The sequence below is a fragment of the Kryptolebias marmoratus genome, linkage group LG2 (assembly GCF_001649575.2).
Source record: "Kryptolebias marmoratus isolate JLee-2015 linkage group LG2, ASM164957v2, whole genome shotgun sequence".
NCBI lineage: Eukaryota > Metazoa > Chordata > Actinopteri > Cyprinodontiformes > Rivulidae > Kryptolebias > Kryptolebias marmoratus.
The window spans coordinates 6,188,668-6,208,476 of NC_051431.1; the positions used below are offsets into that span (position 1 = coordinate 6,188,668).

Sequence of the window (19,809 nt, forward strand, 5' to 3'; positions counted from 1 at the left end):
ATTTCAGCGATTTTGACTATAAAAATGCGATTTGGACCATAAAAATGTTCGAAAATTACTCATACATAAAGATCAGTGGACAAATATTAATATTCATTTTATGTTATGATTTTTTTTTTTCTTGTCATGATGACAGGGGAGGCTCTGCCTCACCTGCCTCCCCTGACCGCACGTCCCTGATAGTTCCTCATTTTGATGTAATGTTGCAAATGGTCAGTCAGAACAGCAGCAGCACTGGGGCTGCTGCTCCAAGCTCTTCTCCAAGCGATTTGAGATCAACTACACTCTGCTGCCAATGTATGTTTCTTATTTCTTATTTTACCACTACAGTACCATACAGCCAAGCACAACTCATTCCAAATCAATGTCCTCAGGTCCCTTCTGAATGGTTCAGAAAAATTTTCTAATTACATAAAATTATAAGTAACTGCATGCCATAAAAAGCTGAAACTCCTGCATATTTTAAACTATGCTTTCATATTTAGGACTTAAATGCACTTTACACGCAGGGTACCACGAAGGTTATCATGAATAATTCTTCAACCCATCATGAAATATTAAAAGTTAGAAGTATTTTCCGATATTTATGCAAATAGCAACAGCATTTTTTCTGTGTACCTAAATTTGTGATGTTTTTGCAAACTGGTGGTGGCATCAAACAGCATAAACACCCAACAAAAATTCACAGTGAGAATTTTTTTTTTTTTTTTAACAGTGAAGTAAATTTCAACCTATAGTAAAACATTTAGTGCCTGAGTTTCCATGTTTTGTTTGTGTGTCCAAGTAAGAGAATGGTAACACGAGTGAAGGATAGTTTGAATCTTACCACTGTGAGGCTATGTGCCTGCTTGAGTAAATCCGCTCTCTGTCGTTGTGCCTGCTTCACATGGAAGGAGTTGCTTTGACTTTGGATGACAAACACTATCTCCCGCAGGTCTGGAGGAACACAAAGGACAAAGATGTGAGAGAGCTCCCATACTGTGAAAAAGGATCAGGGCAATCAATGACCTTCTAAGAGCAAGACAAGATAAGAGCCACACTCTGAGTTTCTGAGGTGACTTTGGCTAATCTCCATTATTGGCCTGGTGATAATAACCACCACATCATGAGCTTTAATTGACTTGGAAGAGAGTATGTAAATGTCACATTCAAGACTATTTTATTTAATAAAAGATTAGCAGACAGATGAATATTTCTCTGAGGTGCAGTAACACCCAGAAGGTTATCACAACCCAGATGTCCACTTCTGGCTTAGTGACACAAATACAGCATCAGTAAAATTCGACCTTGTTATTATAATGTTAAAACCAAAATTAACAGGTAACAATTAGATGAATAACATCATATTAAAATGGTCTAATAAAAGCTGTTTTGATGCTGACACATGGTTAAATTTCATCTTTAACATTAACTGTAGTAGCTGCAGGTCATCTTCATGTGGAATATACAGGTCTGTAAAAGCAAAACAGCTCCGTGAAAAATCTTGTTGACTGCACAAACAAGTCCACATAAACATTGTGGCTCTCACAGCCAACACAAAACAAGAACAAAGAACCACGGGGAAAACAATAAAAGAGAGAAAAGTGTCATTTTGTCTTTGGATGTGTACAATTACATTTGACAAGTCCAAAATTCTGCAAGCTGTCCCTCACATCAAAATAAAGTCTACAGAACATTGCTGAAATGTTTTTATTATTATTATTAATTTTACTAGACTCATTTCCCCAATGGGGAAATTCAATCGCTGCATTTATCTCATCGCACATGAGGAGCAGAAGGCTGCCATCTATAGCGCCCGAGCTAGCAGCTGGAGGGTTAAGGGGGGTAAAGAAAATGGAGGCAGATGTGGGCGCTTCATCTTTCCCAACTAAGTTTTGGGACGGTCCGGGGATCCAAACCTGTAACCTCCCGATTAGAGGCTCACTTTCTCTAACCTCTGTTTCATCATTCCCCCTGTGACAGATGACTGTGACAACAAAAAAGCTTTTCAAGCTGAGAGGTGGGAGCTATTATTAAGTAACAAGAATAAGGAGTTGACAGGAGTTTGTGGTTCTAAATAGCATCTCAGAAATATTGAAATAGGATGTGCAAGGTTGTTTGAATACAAGCAGCTTTTGAAAATTGAATTGATTAGACATTTGTACAGAGAATAGTCATAAAGAAAATACAATGTTAATTAATGCTGGAAATCCTCCCCTGCTACTATGCCAAATTTGATAAATCCAAGTATTTCAAAGCTTTAAAACATAAATAAGGAGCAATAACAATCTAAAAAGAAATACTCCAATAGTTACACGGGGAGCAATGGGAATGGTAAGAGCTGATGATGGCAGGATTAGATGGATTACCTCTACCTCAATTACAGTACTTGCCCCAACTCTCACCTCAGAATCAGAATTATCTGTCGGGGACAGAGATATACATTATATCCAGTACAATATCTTTGTCAAATCTTTTTGATAAAGGACTAGTGGAAGTGTAAACCCTTTCCCTGGCACATAACACAAACCCTGAGCCCCTGCAAGGGTGTTTTGGGAGATTTCTTGATAAATCTAAGCATGTCCATCTCCTAACAAATCTACCCTCAAGAGCTAAGCTTAGTGAGAATACAGCCACCTCACCTCTAAACGTCCTTTTGCTGAGTTTGCTAAATGAAAGACTGTGTGTGAGCGTGTGTGTGCATTTAGTTTCTCATAAAGGAGTACATCTCAAGACCCCAGCTGAGCCATCAGCCTCCTGATACTGCACAGTACATCAATACCAGCTGGAAGACACTTAAGGCAAAAATCAGATAAGCAGTTTGCCAATTTCTCATTGTGTAGATAATGCACACAAAATGTCAAAGCAAAGGAGAATGAGAGGTAAAAAAAGAAACTAATTAAAACTGAATTCACTGGCCTTGACTCAACGCTAATGGCTTTCGATTAATCATCAAATGACGAAGCGAAAAGGGGAAAAGAAAAAATCCTGGTTTAGTGCCCTTCTTCCTCCACCTCTATCATTCCTCAGCCCTTCTGCTTGTTCAAAAATCACCTTTGTGCACTGTATTGATAAACATGGCAGCACAACTGATGAATCTATCCTTACTTAAAAACTATCTGGTCTTTCTGTGCTTTTGCTACTGCTGCCAAAGACTGAACAATGATGGCGCTGCCCTAAGATAAATATAGAATTAAAATAAAAAGTTGCATGTTCAGATAAAAAAAGGTCATGGATAGGAAATACATTACAAAAAGTTACAAGTGTCTGGAGGTTTGTGGCAAAGCAAATATTACTCATGTGGTTCCTATAGTAGCACAGGGGTCTTAGGCTGGAATGTGTTGAGTGTTTGCCTATTGGTACATTGTTGCTAGGAAATTGAGGCATTAGACTGGAATTGCAGTTGCTTGTTGTTTGTTTTGCCCCAAGACAAAAGAGAGATATTTAATGTCCTCTGAGCAGGAACTGTTGCAAGGTCAAAAGAAACCCCTCGATGCTATCATGCCTTTGCTGCATTTGTTCTCTGACAGTATCCTGCAAAGTTTAAATAAAGCCACTAGGTGTTTTTAAAGCCACTTATGGTTTTCCCCTCATTTATCAAACACAATATAAAATTCCAGTGGTCACCATGTGTATAGTTCATGTTTACATAATTTCTTATGCTTTCAGCATGGTGCTGGGTGATTATTTGATGTCAGATGATTATTAAATTATTATTAAATAGCCTCTAACCATTATATGTTTACAGTTTTAACTGGATTTGCAGCTGAGATTTCATATAAGGGCTGCATGTTGGATCAGGAAAGTCTCAGTTTTGAATCCTTGTTTGCCTGGATCTTTCTGTCTAGTTTGAATGTTCTCCCCGTGGATGTTTTTTCACATTTTTCATTCCATAATGCATGTTTTGTTAAGTGAATATTAAAATTGACTTTAGGTGTGTGTGTGTGTGTGTGGGTGGGTGGGTGGTTCTTTGTCTGGTGTGTAATTCAATTGGCCTTGTGATGGACTTGCAACCTGTCCAGGGTGAGAGTGAGAGAGAATGTATGTGACAATGGCAGGATTAGATGGATTACCTCTGCTTCAAGGTTTTAAAAATACTGTAAACTTCATTGGCATTTTAATGTAAACTAATAAACACATGAGAGGTATACTAGTTGCTAAATGTTTTAGTAAAACATGTTTTTTTTTTCTCCATTTATAAATCCATTAAAATTTGACAAAGCGATAAACAGTCGAGCGATATTCATGTTAGACACTCTGGTCCTTTCATGATCAAACTGTATGAGGACACAACTAGAGCTTGGATTTCCATCCTAAATAGGAGGTTTTCCTACAGAGAGAAGGCACAGCTACATTTGTTTTTCTTGATCTAATTATCACTGTTCAATAGTTTTAGGACATCCAGAAGTTAATTAAAAGTCTTCAATAAGAGTACTTTTTATAGAGTATTTATTAAGGATTTAAAATGTGGTATTCATGAGTTTGTATATGCCTTATAAAGCATTATTAAGCATTTATAAAATGTTTATAAAACACTGTTTATACGCTGAATAAATGCCAAATTTTTGGCAAAATCAAGTCCTGTACTTTGATTTATTTAAGTCAAGTCAACATAAATTTTCAACATAAAATGCTCTGTTTACATTTTACTCTCGTCAGTTTATTTGTTTATATTTTATTGCTGCTTGTTAATGCTTCAATAAAGCTTATTGACAACTTATTGAAAAGTTGTACCAATTTTGTTTCCCAGTAAATACAAAACAAAATCCTTACTCAAACAAATGTATGTGATTAAAAACACACTTGATCGCCTCAAAATATGAGATAAATTAAATGTACTTCAAACACCACAAAAATGTACAACATTTTGATTAATCTATGCAGCTTAATACATTCATCTAAAATATGTAAAATTGTGCAAAATAGAACCTCTTTGCTTTTACAAAATAAAATAAAAACAAAACAAGAATGTACTGCTGATTCTTCTGTATCTCAATGAAAACGTTTTTTAAAATTGGAAAAATTGCTTATAATCAATAAACTATTTTACTCACAATAGACAAAAGAACAAATTAGAGAATTCCATACAAACGACCCCCACCCCCTTACACCAAAAAAAAAGGAAAAAAAAAAGAAATCAGCCTTACAAACACACACTCACCACTGTCGACTCCAGACCTTTTTCTTTCTAATTACTAACCTTTTCACTCGCTGCATTAGTTTCTGTTACATAAATGAAGACACAGAACTAAATGTCATCTGCTGTTCATTTGACACAGTTTTAACTAAATTAAGACCTGGTCAGGATCATATGATGGTTCTTTTTTAGTCCATTTGTGTAAACTTTGAATTGCAAAAGAGGCACATTTTATTGTCTTGAGGGTAAAAAAAAAAAAAAAAAAAGACGTTTCCTAAGGAAATGCAGCCAAATCCCCAGTCTCTTCAGCGCAAATGATTTTATTTTGCCAGGTTGATGGAACTAGAATGCCGGAGTCGAGTGTTCGTTTATCTCTCCTTGTTCAGCATTCCTCAGAGGCCACTCCATGTGCGGAAAAAAGTCTGTATCAGCCTTGAAATATATTGGATAAAATAAGGAGGAGGAGAATTCTGCCTCCTCCTTTTGCCATTTTCTGATGCTCTTCTAAACGCACAAAGGCACTTTAAAAGGCCATCAATATCTGGTTCCTGGCAACTATATGTGAACACTTTCGGTGTTTAGATGCTGCTTTAACCTTTTTTGACATCGGGAGGTAAAAAATCAAACAAATTAGAGAACCACGACTAATAAACTAAAATAAGGTTGTTTTTCTAGGTGAGTGTGTGTAAAAAAAGACTGCAGTTGCTTGGCCACTGGCTGTGCAGCATTGTAGTGTCATTTACACAAATCAATAGTGACACCTCCTTGGAGCAGATTGCAGATGTTGCCAAGTGGCAGAATAGCTGGGAGCGCACTGACTTCTGGGCACTCCTGCAGGTCTGTCGCCCCCATCAGTGTCTCTAAGTGGGTGTGTGAAGTCACTGGGACTGTCACAGGAACATTTATTTAAGCCTGGAGCATCTCTATCAACACAGCTCAATAAGCACACATAGGGTGGCCAGGCAACAAACAGTGCTAAAGGTATTTCTAATCCAGCTCAGACCCGAGTAAAGAAAAGTGATGAATCAAAGGACAGAATGCGGATCAGGGGAGCAATCGTCATGATAAATGTCTGGCGAACTCTAGATTGATAAGAGTCTGTGGACTAGGCCATTAGGCTGTTGTAGGAAGAACTTTTGATGGGTCCAGAGCGCACAGGTAGAGATGAGAGAGGATGTCAGTAGCTCATTTTCATAGTCAGCAGCCCCAATTCCCCATCCAGCAGTTGATTGTGCCGGTGAAAAATCCCGACTCACTCCAATGACTCACATGATTGGACTCCCAGAAACAGGATGGCCTAGAAGAAAACTCCAAAAGACTTCCCCTATAGGTCCTACTGCATCTCCAAATCAGTGCACGAGAGAGACAAACAGCAAATGGTGTAACATTTGTCTTCAACCAAGCAAATGATGAGATTTTCAGCATCAAGATTTAAATGTTTAAAAGTCAACCTGCAGACACACGTTTGATATTCAGTCTGCAAGCACGTTCAGTATATCCAACTGTTTTTTAGGTTGTTGAGAGTTTGATTTAGAAATAAAAAAATGATTTACCTTTCCCCTTGGCAATCATCTACTGTGACGCAAGCCTATGGATCAAGCAGTAAGTGAAATGATTTTCTATCAGCTTTCTTCTCCTGTTAATACATACTTTTAATTGCCTTGCAAAAGATCGATGGAAAGCATGGTGTATTTAACTTTCAGCTTACTGCTGAAAAAAAAAGAGATCAATATCACAAATATCAACCAATAAACACAGAGAGCAAAATATCAGAGGAAGCCGGCAGAAATGGAGTGAGAGGAGGAAAACGTCAGTACTGAGAAATATGGGCGGGTGCACTAACAGTGCAAAACCAGAATAATAAAGAGGGAAGTGAAAAATAGTCTGCATAAGAAACAGCAGTATGGCAGAGGGTGAAAATATCACAGAGAAAACCATCTTATTGCAATTTTCTAAGAGCAACAAAAACCCAGTGAATCCAACTTGTAAAAAGTGGGGAAAAAATCTCCTCTAACATCTAATAATCACATTTATTAGAGGTTCTCTAGAGTTCAGAACTCAACAGTCAACTCATCTGAAGACTAATGAATGTTGAACTCAACCCCTGAACTTCACTTAATATCAATAATTCAGAAAGCTAAAGCAATTAATTCTTAAGAGATTCCGGGATTTGCTTATGAAGCCCATTTATTACTCATAAAACTATTGGCTGAGATGGAACAGGATGAAACATGACTTAAATAAATTGGGATTTTTTTTGTCATTTATGCAGAAAACAAGTTTAAAATGCTTAAATTTATAGCCCTTGTGTCAATAGATGCTGACATTTCTCAGGGTGGCTGTGCAAAGCCGTGGGGGGGAAAAAACTTAGACATTTAATTGCTTTTGTGAACATTGTGTCTTTTTGTAGATACAATGCTTTTTTCAAGTCTAAAGAAACTGGCTCCATGCAAACTGCAGAAGTGTGTTAAATTATCGGACAGAATCATTTCTTTACTGATGTTTATTAACGCCCGGTGCAAAAAGGGCAAAGGCAGGGCAACAATGTTTTTGCCTGTGTCTGTGTGCATGTTCATTTGTCTGTATTGTTTGAAAAATTTCTCCTGAAAAATACTTTTAAAAAGTAAGCACTGGGTTGAGATCTACAACGGATTAGGTTTTGGACTCAACCCAATTCCACATGACCACTACAGCTAACTAACCTTAGAAAACCCAAAAATGGATATAACTCTATCAGATTGACTGATATAGAGCTAAGATCTGGTGTGGCAGTACATGAAACTGATTCACAACATTGACACATGGCTCTAACTGATTGTGTGAGATCTGTGTTTGAAATGTTGGCTTTAACTACTGGAGTCAACTGTGTATATAAAGTAAAAAAATTGATGTGGTAGTAGCCGGAAGTTATTCACAACACATCCCCTCGCTGTGAAATCTTGTAATATCGCATGAGATTGTGCATAATGTTGTCTTAAAGGTCTCACTAAAACAGCTACAACTCTGTCACATGAGACAATATTAACCAAAACTCTGGCTTGAAAAGTGCCGCACAATATGCATTCCTGCAAGAAATGTTAGGCCTTAAATTACTGTAGTTCCAACCTGATTTATATTCTTACATTCTACGAGATCCACTGTTCACTACTGTAATGAAAAATTACATGTAACAAGGTCAAATTGTTTATTTTTTTTCTCATCTTCATTTTTTTTCCTTTTCTTTTCGGGCATATGTTAAATCCCCGCAAAGGTCCACAACCCAGATTCCACATCAGACCTGTTATTATGTTTCACAGAACAAATCACTCCTAAAATGAATTGCCTGTTGCACAGACGTCTTTGTTCTTAATGTCATAACATCGTCATGAAAGACATTTGCATACTGAATTCCTGGTGGCTTATCAGGCACACCTCGAGCGTGGTATGAGAAGCTGCATTGCACTCTGACATTTTAGAATAATAAACCAGCAACTCAGAGAGGACTCTCAGTTTTTGAAACTGCAGTCTTAAAAGGAAATCTCAAGCAGACAAAAAATAAAACGATGAACATGTCAATGACTATTATGATTAAAAAAAAAAAAGCTCTCTTCAAACTTCTGTCACTGCACCTTGCATCTGCTGTTCCTTTACCATTTTCTTTTTTTCCTCTTAAATATAAGGAAACTTACCCATTGTTTACTTTTCTACAGCATCAATTTCAAACATCTATTTGGTGCCACGCTCCATAAAGTCAAATTTAGCATGGCTTTTTTTTTTTCCTAAGTGTTTGAATAGAAAGCAACTAAACATTCTTTTCAAGGTTCTTGAAGGCTTTTCAACTCTCACCTGAAAGGCTTCTCCAATTCTTGCTAACTGGAGAATTTCAGGCTTGGAAGCTTTTGTAGAAACATTAACACCCCGAGAGTCCTTGAAGTTCAACGCAATGATAAAACATCCAGACACGAGCTGGGTTACGTGGTACATTCAGTGCAGGAAGGGGTCGCACAGATTTATACAACAGAAACTAGACAATCACTTTTAAACACAGAAGAGTCAGCTGGTTAGGTCAGGACTTAAAAGATAACCCCTTTTTGAGGACAGTAATGTTCAGATTTTGGACAGGGAGGGACAGAAGATTTGAAGGAAAGTATATGGTAAATAATAAAAGATAAAACAATAAAACTGAGTAGGGGCTCTCACTCCTTATCTACACAATACCAACAATTTACCCGTGACTCCTTCTTGAAACATGTGAACACAGCCTTTTACCCGTTGGTCTGAAATGTGGGTCTCCCCATTCCACTTCATAAAACTAAAACCCTCCATGACTCAAACCCTCCATGACTCAGATAGATTCAAAGGAGTGTTTTGGAGAAATGAAAGATAATCAACAACTAAGAAAAGAAGACCTGCTGCCTTCAGTTTAAGCACTTATTCAGCAAATACAGAAGAGGCAACCATCTACCACTGTAGCACCACTAGACCATAATGTAATTCCTCCTACACGTACGAAAAATGTCCATCCCTGGACACAGACAGCAGCCGTAGATTTTAACTTTATTAAAGCCGGCCAAGTTATTTACAATCTGCAAAATACTGTCAGATTATTATTAGAGTAAAAAAAGCTGAATTTTAATGCTGTATGATGTGATATCTACTTTTGTTTTGATATTTTATAGGAACAAGTGGATAATAATAATAATAATAATAATAATAATAATAATAATAATAATAATAATAATAATAATAAAAACTAAAAGAAAGCAAAACTATCTCCAAAACCGATCTGACTAAACTAAAAATGCTCTGTGAAATATAACAATTTTGAATTATAATGGTTTAATTTATATACATTCAATAATCTAGTTTTTTAATTATGTGAAAACATATTATCTAATGTTATTGAGCTGGTATATATTAGTTTTATGCTCCTTTCAGTTTACAGCACAGTGGCTGTTTGATGAAACTCTGATGCTGTGATGCAAGTTGACCCAAAATGTCCCACATAAACAAACCGAATCCTAAAATTCGTTAAATACATCGTGAAACGTTAGGTGATATCTAATGGAGCCTTGGGCACAAGTGGATGAGTTATGCATCTAAGCAGGTTTTCATTTTTGAATAAAAAAATCTTTATTAAATTGCAGGTGGTTAAATTATTTCTTTTCCTGAGGCCCTTAGACAAAATATACACTCCAAGGTTTCTGCAATCTGTGCTGCTGAGCAAATGGCATTTTTAACAGCATCATATGCAGCTGATTATGGGTGGAGGAATCCCCTGTTCTTTTTGGGTTTGCAAAGGGTAAATACAAATTAAGGATGAAAATGTTTCTCCCAAAAAATTAATATTATTATTTCATTACTTTTACTTTGAACAGTTCTCAGAATGAAATTCAGCATGCAAGAGCTCCAAGCTCTGACAACCCTCACAAAGATCTCAGGCGTGAAATAACTTTTAAAACTAAGAGAGAGGTAACAGTAATGATGATGGTCAAGTGCTGAGATCCAGGAGCTCAGAAAGACTTTCTAAGAAAACTCCTCATGGGATTGCAAAGACCTTTAAGATGATTTAGCAAAATCTGGAGTAATGCTGAGTTGCTCTGTGCAGTGACATTTGCACAAATATAACCTTCATGGAGCCGTCATCGGAGAGAGACAGACAAACAACTCTTTTGCATGATGTGTTTTATCCAAAACTACTGCTGGCTTTCATTTTAAATAAAACTAATAAGAAGACTTCAAAGAGAAATGAAAAATAGGAGAGAAAGAAATGTCATGTTCAATCAATATATTTTTATGTCACATTACAAAAAAGAATCATTTTGGCAATAAGGGCGAGAATGGTTGTAGGTTCTGGCTTTAATGATCTAAAGTGGACTCTTGTGCCATGTGGGCGATGTGATTTCACTGACGTATTCTTTTACCTACAAAGAACTGCAGCCTTGTCCTCCCTGTAAAAACAGATTATTCAACTGATTTGTCCAAATACTTCCTAAAAGTCACACTCCCTTTTGAAACAAACATATTAGTCACACCTTTTTTATTTTATTTTATTTTTTCAGGTTCATAGGAATTCTTTTGTTGTTGTCTCAGATCAGTTCCTGCAGGATGGTTTTGCTTCTCTGCTCTAACAAAGAACGTGTTACAGGAAGATATTGTAGCTCCATGGTTCAGATAGCTGTCTGTTTGGATTTGCTCTTTATGCCGAGGTGCCAAACGAGCATTATGAAGCTGCTTTTGTGTGCTTTTTGTGCCTGCATTGACCTAGTTGAATGAACAGGCAGAGGTCCAGCAAAAAGGCTCAAAAATCCTTCGCAGGCTCCCAAAAATCACGTTGAGTTGGTGATTCTATGAGTTTCTATAACATGAATGCAACGTGTGTGATCTGCTTTGTTTGCTCTGCTTAGGAAAATTCTTTCATGCTGTCAAATCAACAGAGAAATGAAACTATATTTGTGAAATAAAAAAAAATATATTTATATATCCACCTTGATAGGTTTTCAAGGCAGGAATCAGAAGAGAGACTTTTATAATTTTCTGTCTGTTGCATTTCCATTCAAATTTCACACTGCACCGTAGTTTTCAATTCAGGTTTTATTATTCATGATCTAACGAAGAAATAAATTTAAAACCTTCCTGCATGAAATTCTCACATAACTAAAACATTCTCAGCATAGTTTTTTTTTTCTTGGAGGTCACACAAGACAACAACTGAATTCCACTGATGAACGCTGGCTTGAAATGTCAAATAAAACAATAAACAGAATACTAAGATTAAAAGAGCAGTAATTAATTATTCATAAAGTATGTGCCGGGTAGATCTTGGAGGTTTTCAAAGGAAGAGCTACTGATATCCACACATAAAAGATAATTCTTTCACATCACTTTCAGTTGTTTTAAAACTATTATACAGTGCCTTGAAAAGGTATTCATAACCCTTGAACTTTTCCACATTTTCTCACCTTACAACACTGACCTGTCTGTTGTGTTCCTTGGTCTTCGTGATGCTGTTTGATCCTTGATGTTCTGTAACAGACCTCTGAGGTTTTCACTCAACAGCTGCATTTAAACTGACATTAAATTACACCCAGACAAACTTTATTTACTATTTATGTGACTTTTGAAATCAGGAGCTGAGCACAAATGCACGTCACACTTTTATGTGTAAAAGAAATTTACCAACCTTGCATCATTTTCCTTCCACTCACAGTTAAAGGCAACTTTGTCTCAATCTATCACATTAAATCTCAGTAAAATATTTTGAAGGTCGTGCTCTTAACAGGACAAGATGTGGAAAAGTTCAAGGTGTGTGACTATTTTTTTCAAGCTACTATATACTAACAAATTAAGTTTACAAAACCTGTATAAAAGAATGTATTTCCTTTTGAAAATAAAGTACTCAAACAAAAGTAAATCTATGCAGTCAGTAAAACGTATGCAATGCAGCAAGCTGTAATTATGAAGCGTTGTGCAAAAAAAAAAAAATCTAAAATATATTATTTTATATTAATGTCTTCCTTATTTCTAGCAAGAAGCAGAAATCAGAATCTTTAATGGATTCGGCACATGATGGGTTTCACACACAGCACAATCTGTGTTTCTGTTCAAATTAATTTCTTTTATTTTCAGATACATATTCATCATAAAACATTTCTCTTAATTAATTTGACTGAAGCTTTGTGTTCTCATGGACACAAAGTGAAAACACTCACTGTGTCTAATTGCAAATATTTTCTGCATTTTTAGTTTATCTATTGAACAAGTTCATAATTTTTCATTAGTTTATCTTTAAATATTTTATTATTTATCTTGTTATTTATTGTTAATATTTTGATTAATGTGGAATAACAGTAATTTAACAGACAGATGCACTGTAAAAACAATCTAACATAGCTACAATAATGAGCTCAACTGTCCTTCTTCCTTCTTTTTACCCAGAAATCCTTCTTACTTTGTCACTTCACCTGCCATGAGTCCCTAACAATGACAACTCTGTAACAGCACAGCGGTCTCACACAGTGTTTGTATGTCAGGAATGTGCAGCAGAATAGCTGCTTGAATGACACTTAATGTGTTTTAGCAGGAACATCACATTAAATTTGAGGGCTTCAAAGTACCCTCAAAATGACAAGTGAAAATGATCTTTTTTCTTTCTCTTATTTCTTTCTTGAAATTATGGCGATATTCATGGAGTTCATTAACAACCCGTTTGGCGAGAAGCTTGTAGGTTTGATCCTGGTGGTCAGCTGAGGAGTTTCCATGCTCTTCTCTCCACTGCCCAAACATAACTGGGGATTAAAATAGTTTGATAGTGCAGCATTGTGACAAGCAAAAGGCTCAAGGTGTACCAGACCATGACCCAAAGACGGAGGGGTAATAACTCAAAGGCAAAGCTACAACGGCTCCAAGAACATAAAACCTGAGCCTGCAGTTTCTCACAGTACACAACAATACACTGCATTTCAGATTTCCTCTGAAAAAAAACCCCCAAAAAACACATTTCTTTCATTCTTTCTGCTTCAGTAAGCATTGGGAGCTGGGCGTGATCAAACTGCAACTTTTTTGTCTTACTGTCTTTTAACCACAGCTAATTAAAACAGAAAAAAAAAACAGAACTTACCCAGTTTGTTCTTGTGAATGACGTGGATCTCATCTTTGTTCTGAAAAGACAGAAAGACTTTTTAATAATTCAGATAACCATCTTCAAATACTGACCTACATATACATCCACGTTTGATTCACCAACACAAACATGGGTGGCGCAAAGATGCTGATTTCCTGCTAAATACCTTCCTCCACTTCCTAATCACTAATGAAGAATTAATGATACTAAGTATTGAATCCCCTATGGCTTGTTTGGAGGAATAATGGGCGAAACCCCACGTCATTAGTCCTTCCTAATTGTGTGGGTTTTTGTGCCTGCAGCATTTAAGCTCTGAGTTTTCAGCTCAATTAAGGCACCGTTCCACCTTCAGAGCTGTCAGCACATGCTGCAGACCATGGAGGGCTGACTAAATCAATCATGAGCCTCGGAAAACTTTGAGGAACGGTTTTCACCTCCGCCTTTCAGATGAAATTGTTCAGTCTTGGAAGAAGGCAAAAACGTTTGAGATCTGAGCTCGAGAGCATCAGCGTATTAATAGATAATGATAAACCGAGTTTGATTTATGACTTCCTCTAGACTAAATATCATTTCACTGGCGAGCTATTGCAGGCTTCGGAGAGCTTAACTAAGTAATAAATTCTGTCTCAGACAGTGGGGTACAGTGCTTACAAGGAGCAACAGTGTTGTGATTGTAGTTGTCAACCAGCTTAAAAACCTCCGCTTATTTTGGAATGATTAACAATTATTCATACTTATTAAATTAATCCGTTTCCCTCACTTGAACAGCCTCCTGTGACTGTTACAGGTTATTAATTTTTGTTTTTTCCTAATATAAATGCTGAATGCTTTGGCAGGCATCAAAAAAGATGGAGAAACATGAAAAGATGAGCAAATATGCAGATATATTCATAATTTGAGTAAGCCTCTGTGTCTTTACATTTTTGTTCCTCAGGTGCTCAGAGTTAGATGCAAATATATTCACAGGCAGACAAGATCAGATCAGGGTGATTTGATTCTGTGGGCACATCAGCTTAATTGGACTCAGTAGCATTAGTCATGGCCACAAGGTTTCTGTCTCCTCTCATCACATATTCCTTGTTTGAAATCATTTTCTTAGCTGAAAAAAAAGAAGACACCTCCAGGAAAAAAAAAATATATAAAAAATACTGAGGTGGCTTATCCGGCTCATAAACCAGAAAAATCTAACTCGTTAGTAGACAATTACACTTAACGGATCTTTTCAAGTTGAAAATACGTTCTTTTTAACAAGTTGTTATCAGATGAAAAGCACTCAAAAACTGGAGGCAAATGATCAAATACCAAATTAGGAAGACTAGAATATGATCTCTAAGATAATTGTGGAAGAGGAGAGGCAGTTCTCGTTCACCCCGTCTCCTTCAGCAGGGAGAAAACCGTAAATCACAGCACTGTGACGGACAAGCAAAACTCAATTAACTGCTCTGTCAAACATCACTAATTAAACTGATTGTACAGCTCTATATTCTTTTATGTGAGCACGTGTGTCTTCTACATGGTTTCACTGTATACGACCTCAAATAAGACCTAATGTTTTGTGACAAGTTTTAATTAAACTTTAATAAAGCCAACCTGTAGACGCTCGTTCACAGTAATATTCTGTCTTTTCTGAGCTGCTCTGTTATTGTCATTGTCGAGGAGGAAAGCTTTGTCATTGATTTTATTTAAATAAATTGTTGACACAATGCAGAACTAGCTGTAGCTACTTTTTTGGGGAAAAAAGAAAGAATTCAAGACCTAGCATTTCTTGAAAAGATACATCTAATAAGTAAACCAAATGTGGCACAAGCTTCCCTGATGCATCTTATGGTTTGTCATTCACATAGTCAGACTTGAGGAAAGCCTTTTTTCGTTTTTGCTTTGGTTAATATGAACAAATATCTGGTTTGCATTCATGTTCCAAATTTTTGCTACATTACAGTAATAATTTGCTTTCTGTTTAGACTTCAAACTAATGACCACATTACTCAACCAGCACCAGCTGGATCATAATTTATGCTCTTATCTATACCTGACCCACAACACTACATGTTTATAAATGCAACACTATATTTATACCTGAACACCTGCTTAAGATACTTGGCTTATGTTCTTACTTTCTACATAATTACATAATTTCAAAATTTGTTTACCCATTTTTTGGGAAAATTTACCTGTACTGTGTAACTCACAGAGCACTGTAAATGTGACATTTTCAACTTTTTTGTCAGTATCAGAATCAAAACCCTCAACCATGCATTGTTTGAAGTACTGTGAGAAATAAGTAACAAAATTAAATTGAAAAGTTAACTCAATTGGTCTTGTTAGTTTTTGATACTTATGTCCAATGTTTTTCTTTATGTTGCAATCCATATGCATCCGTTTTTTAATTAGTTTAAGAAAAAAAAACATATATACAAATTTAATTAATTATCACATGAAAATCACATGAAGATTTTTAATGCAAACCTTTTCTTACATAATGAAGCATGACTTCCACTTCACTTATATTTTTGCTCTACTGAGGAGTCAGCAGTAAAAAAAAAGATTAATTTGTGCAGACAAAAGAAAATAAAAACTGTCATTGTCATCAGATCAATACTTGCATAGTACATTCTCATTTGTGGTCTTAGTCAGCCTCTTTCAATGATGTCACCCTCTCTGCGAAGTTTTCTGACACCTCACTTCTAGCATTCATTTGCATTCCCTTTTTCTAATTTTCGGGGGAAAATTTAAAAAAAAGTTGCACTGCGCTTGGATAAAAGCCCAGGTAGTGTTAATATTTCATGAGATAAAATTTTCATTAAATCCACATGTCAGGGAGATGAATGAACATTAGATTTTCATGGTCAAAAACAAACTCATTAGTTCTTTCCATCCGTTTACACCTTTTATGCGCAGCTCCTTAGTAGTACTTTGTAAAACCTGTGAAAACAGACGACACAAGGACGACAAATTCTTCTCTGATAAATGATCTAATATTTTGCAGCTTTGTAAAGTTTTTTGTCGAGGGAATCAGACACCCATAAGTGTTGGAAAAGAAAAGAAAAACTTCAGTTTGTTCTGTCTATCTTAGGGGTTAGTTTCACCATCACAGTATTCTTTAAATCTGAGGATCCAAAACACTGATGTAGAGACAGAAAGAGTGTATGTGGTGTATTTTAACCTCAAAAGAAAAAAGCACAGCGGTGAAGGTACTCTCAGCTGACTTCTACATGTGTAAACCCTTCTAGAAAGCGGTCCGGCCTACTTAATATGATTGTTATGTAATCAAGGGCACCCACAAAGAGAACCCCTCGATCCCTGCCTTTGATTTGAAAGCTCTTCACATCCTCTGCTCCATCTCCCGGTCCCTGAGGGCACGAGAGCAGCGCAGATGTTAGTGACCTATCAGTTCACATTAGCTTTCTGTTCACTGATGGCAATAATGATTGAAGGTTGAGGGATTTTTCCTGTATTTTGACATGTAAAAGGAAGTTTGGCAACTGAAAGGTCATCTTGTGGATACTTTCAGACGCACTGAGCTGCTTTGAAATTAAATGTCATCCTTCCTCCACAGCAGGTTACCCAAGAAGCTGACAGAATAAAATTAGATTCAGTAATTATTTTGCAAACATAAACTAAACCTTTTGATGTGTAGTGATTTAAAAACTTTACATGTGTTTTCTGTGAACATTAGCTGGCCATTTTTATTATCGCCCCGCACCACAAGGCGAAGGTGGACAATAAGGTTTTTGCTCGTGTCCGTGTGTGTTCATGTGTCCAAAATCACTAATGAACCACTGGACAAATTTTAATGAAACTTGAAGAAAGTAATTACTGGATGTATATCTACAACTGATTAACTTATGGAGTCAACCTAGTTCAAGATGGAAAAGAAAACAAACAAAAAAAAAGCTAAATTTGATGTTGCAGTAGTTGAGAGTCATCCACAACACATACATCTTGCAGTGTTGTCATTTTCGAGACTTGACCAAAATGGCTACAACTTTGTCGTTTCTCAATAGATGGAAAATGATCTCAGTCTAAAACTGGCCTGAAAGGCAGTATGTGACCAAAAAAAGAGCTGCAGAAAACAGTTCACCTGATTGATCATCCCTTACTATTTTATTTGTATAATATTGCTCTGTGTCACAAAGGTCTATTGTTTGTTGTTGTGTAAAATGATTTTTGTTTGTTACCAAGTGATACACTGTATTGAGTTACTCAATCTGCGGTGATTTTACAAAGCTATATTTATCAATTGTTAATCCTTGGGAGGATGATCTGAGATCACTTTGTCTTCTCAGCAATAAGAAATGCTACAATGAAACAAGAATATCTGAGTGTGAGGTCTTTGTTCATTGTCTCTACTGTCAGTACTGTCACAGCTTCGTGACAGGGATCAGAAGCTCCAGAAACAGCAGAACATGCTGTGTCTTCTTCCACCAGCATGGACAGTTTCCGACAATAAATGAATCCTCAAGTTTTCATGAAGTGAAACGAGCAGAATAGACGCATCCACGGGGGTGAGATTGGGGAACTCCTCCACAACAAAAATGAAATTCAGAATATATATTTAAATGCTAGTGTACATCCAAGAGACTGAAACACTACAAGCTGTACAGCATCAGGAATAATCAGGTTCAAACCGGTGGATTGGAAACCGTATCGATTTGCTGCTATAATGACTTATTGTTAATACTTCAATTTAGTAATCATCTTGACAGAAAGAAGATGAAAGAAGATGAAGAACCTTACACACCTCTACTTCACACTGACCGTTTCACCATACCAAACCATACAAGTTGTAGTTAAAAACTGATATTTTTTGTTTCAATTTTAAGCTACAGAATGAAGAAAAATAAAAACTGTAAAAGCACAAAAAATCCAAACAGTAAACACGGTTAAAACTCGTTAACTGTTCAAGTGTCACAAAAGCCATCTTGTGATATCACTGTTTCTGCTCTATATAATGGATTGAGAGTTGGAACACCAGCAAGCAGTTCAGATACAGTATAACAACATTTTTAAATTTTGCACATCATAATGAGCACCTAAATTGTCCCTCGGTGTGAGTGAGAACATAAAGGGTTGTTTGTCTCATTTGTCTCTATGCAGCCCTGTGATGGACTGGAGACCTTTCAAGGGTGTCCCCCGCCTCTCGCACAGTGACTGCTGGAAATAGGCACCAGCTCCCTGCGACCCTAAAAGAAGAAGCAGGTAAAAACAATGGATGGATGGATGGATGGATGGATGGATGGATAGATGGATAATGAGCACCGTTAAAATGATCTATTTTCTACAACGTAGAATCTATTCACCCAGCTACAGCCTGAAAAGGCTGCTAGTTGATGGCAGAGCTGAGGGTCTTTATTCACCAAGTGAGCAATAGACCAATGGGAAAGTCTTGAGTTTTTCGGAAAGTGTGTTTGTCTTGACTTTTCTGTTTGTGTCATTTAATCCAAAGCAGGAAAAAAACACAAATGGAGACAGAGAACCCAAAATCTGGCTGGTGGACACAGAAATAACGTTTTAATCCAAATGTGACACGGAAAGTGCTGCATAAGCAGGAAGAAACTCGAGTAGAACAATTAAAGATAAGGGGACACGTGCTCACATCAGGAATTAAGATAGCAACTGAGACAAATGACTGCAAATATCTGAAAACTGAATAAAGAAAAACTGGGACTATAGAAACACAGAGGGGTAATGAGACATGAGGAGCAGCTTGAATAAATTCCACATCAGGATCAGGCAAGAGAAGGGAAGCAGGAGACAAACTGACACAGTATTTCCAAAATAAAACAGGAAGTAAGCTAAACCAAAATGTAAAACACACCAGGTGGATTCATAACCAAAAACAAAGTAGACTAGACCAGAACAAAACAAGAAATCTTCACACCATGAGAGTTTGCACTGCACAATCGGTTGTGGTGAGTTCCCGTCATTTGTCAGAGACCTCAAATCAGTGTTGGTCATTTAAATATCTTATGTTTTAACTCATAAACCATTGATGACTAGTAAACATGTACTAAATCATCCACATGTCAGTAAGTCTAAACACATTAAATCATACCCAACTAAGCTATAGTTATGCTGGAAACAAACAAAA

General features: G+C 36.6%; 1 protein-coding gene across 1 annotated transcript in view; it reads right to left on the minus strand.

The window, feature by feature from the left end:
• The window catches only part of b3glcta (beta 3-glucosyltransferase a), a 62,203-nt gene that overhangs the window by 25,012 nt on the left and 17,382 nt on the right, over positions 1-19,809 (minus strand). Inside the window, exons 3-4 of the mRNA XM_017416339.3 lie at positions 13,716-13,755; positions 827-936 (exon numbers count right to left, since the gene is read on the minus strand). Coding sequence (XP_017271828.1) covers positions 827-936; positions 13,716-13,755 — 150 coding nt within the window. The remainder of the gene's footprint in view (positions 1-826; positions 937-13,715; positions 13,756-19,809) is intronic.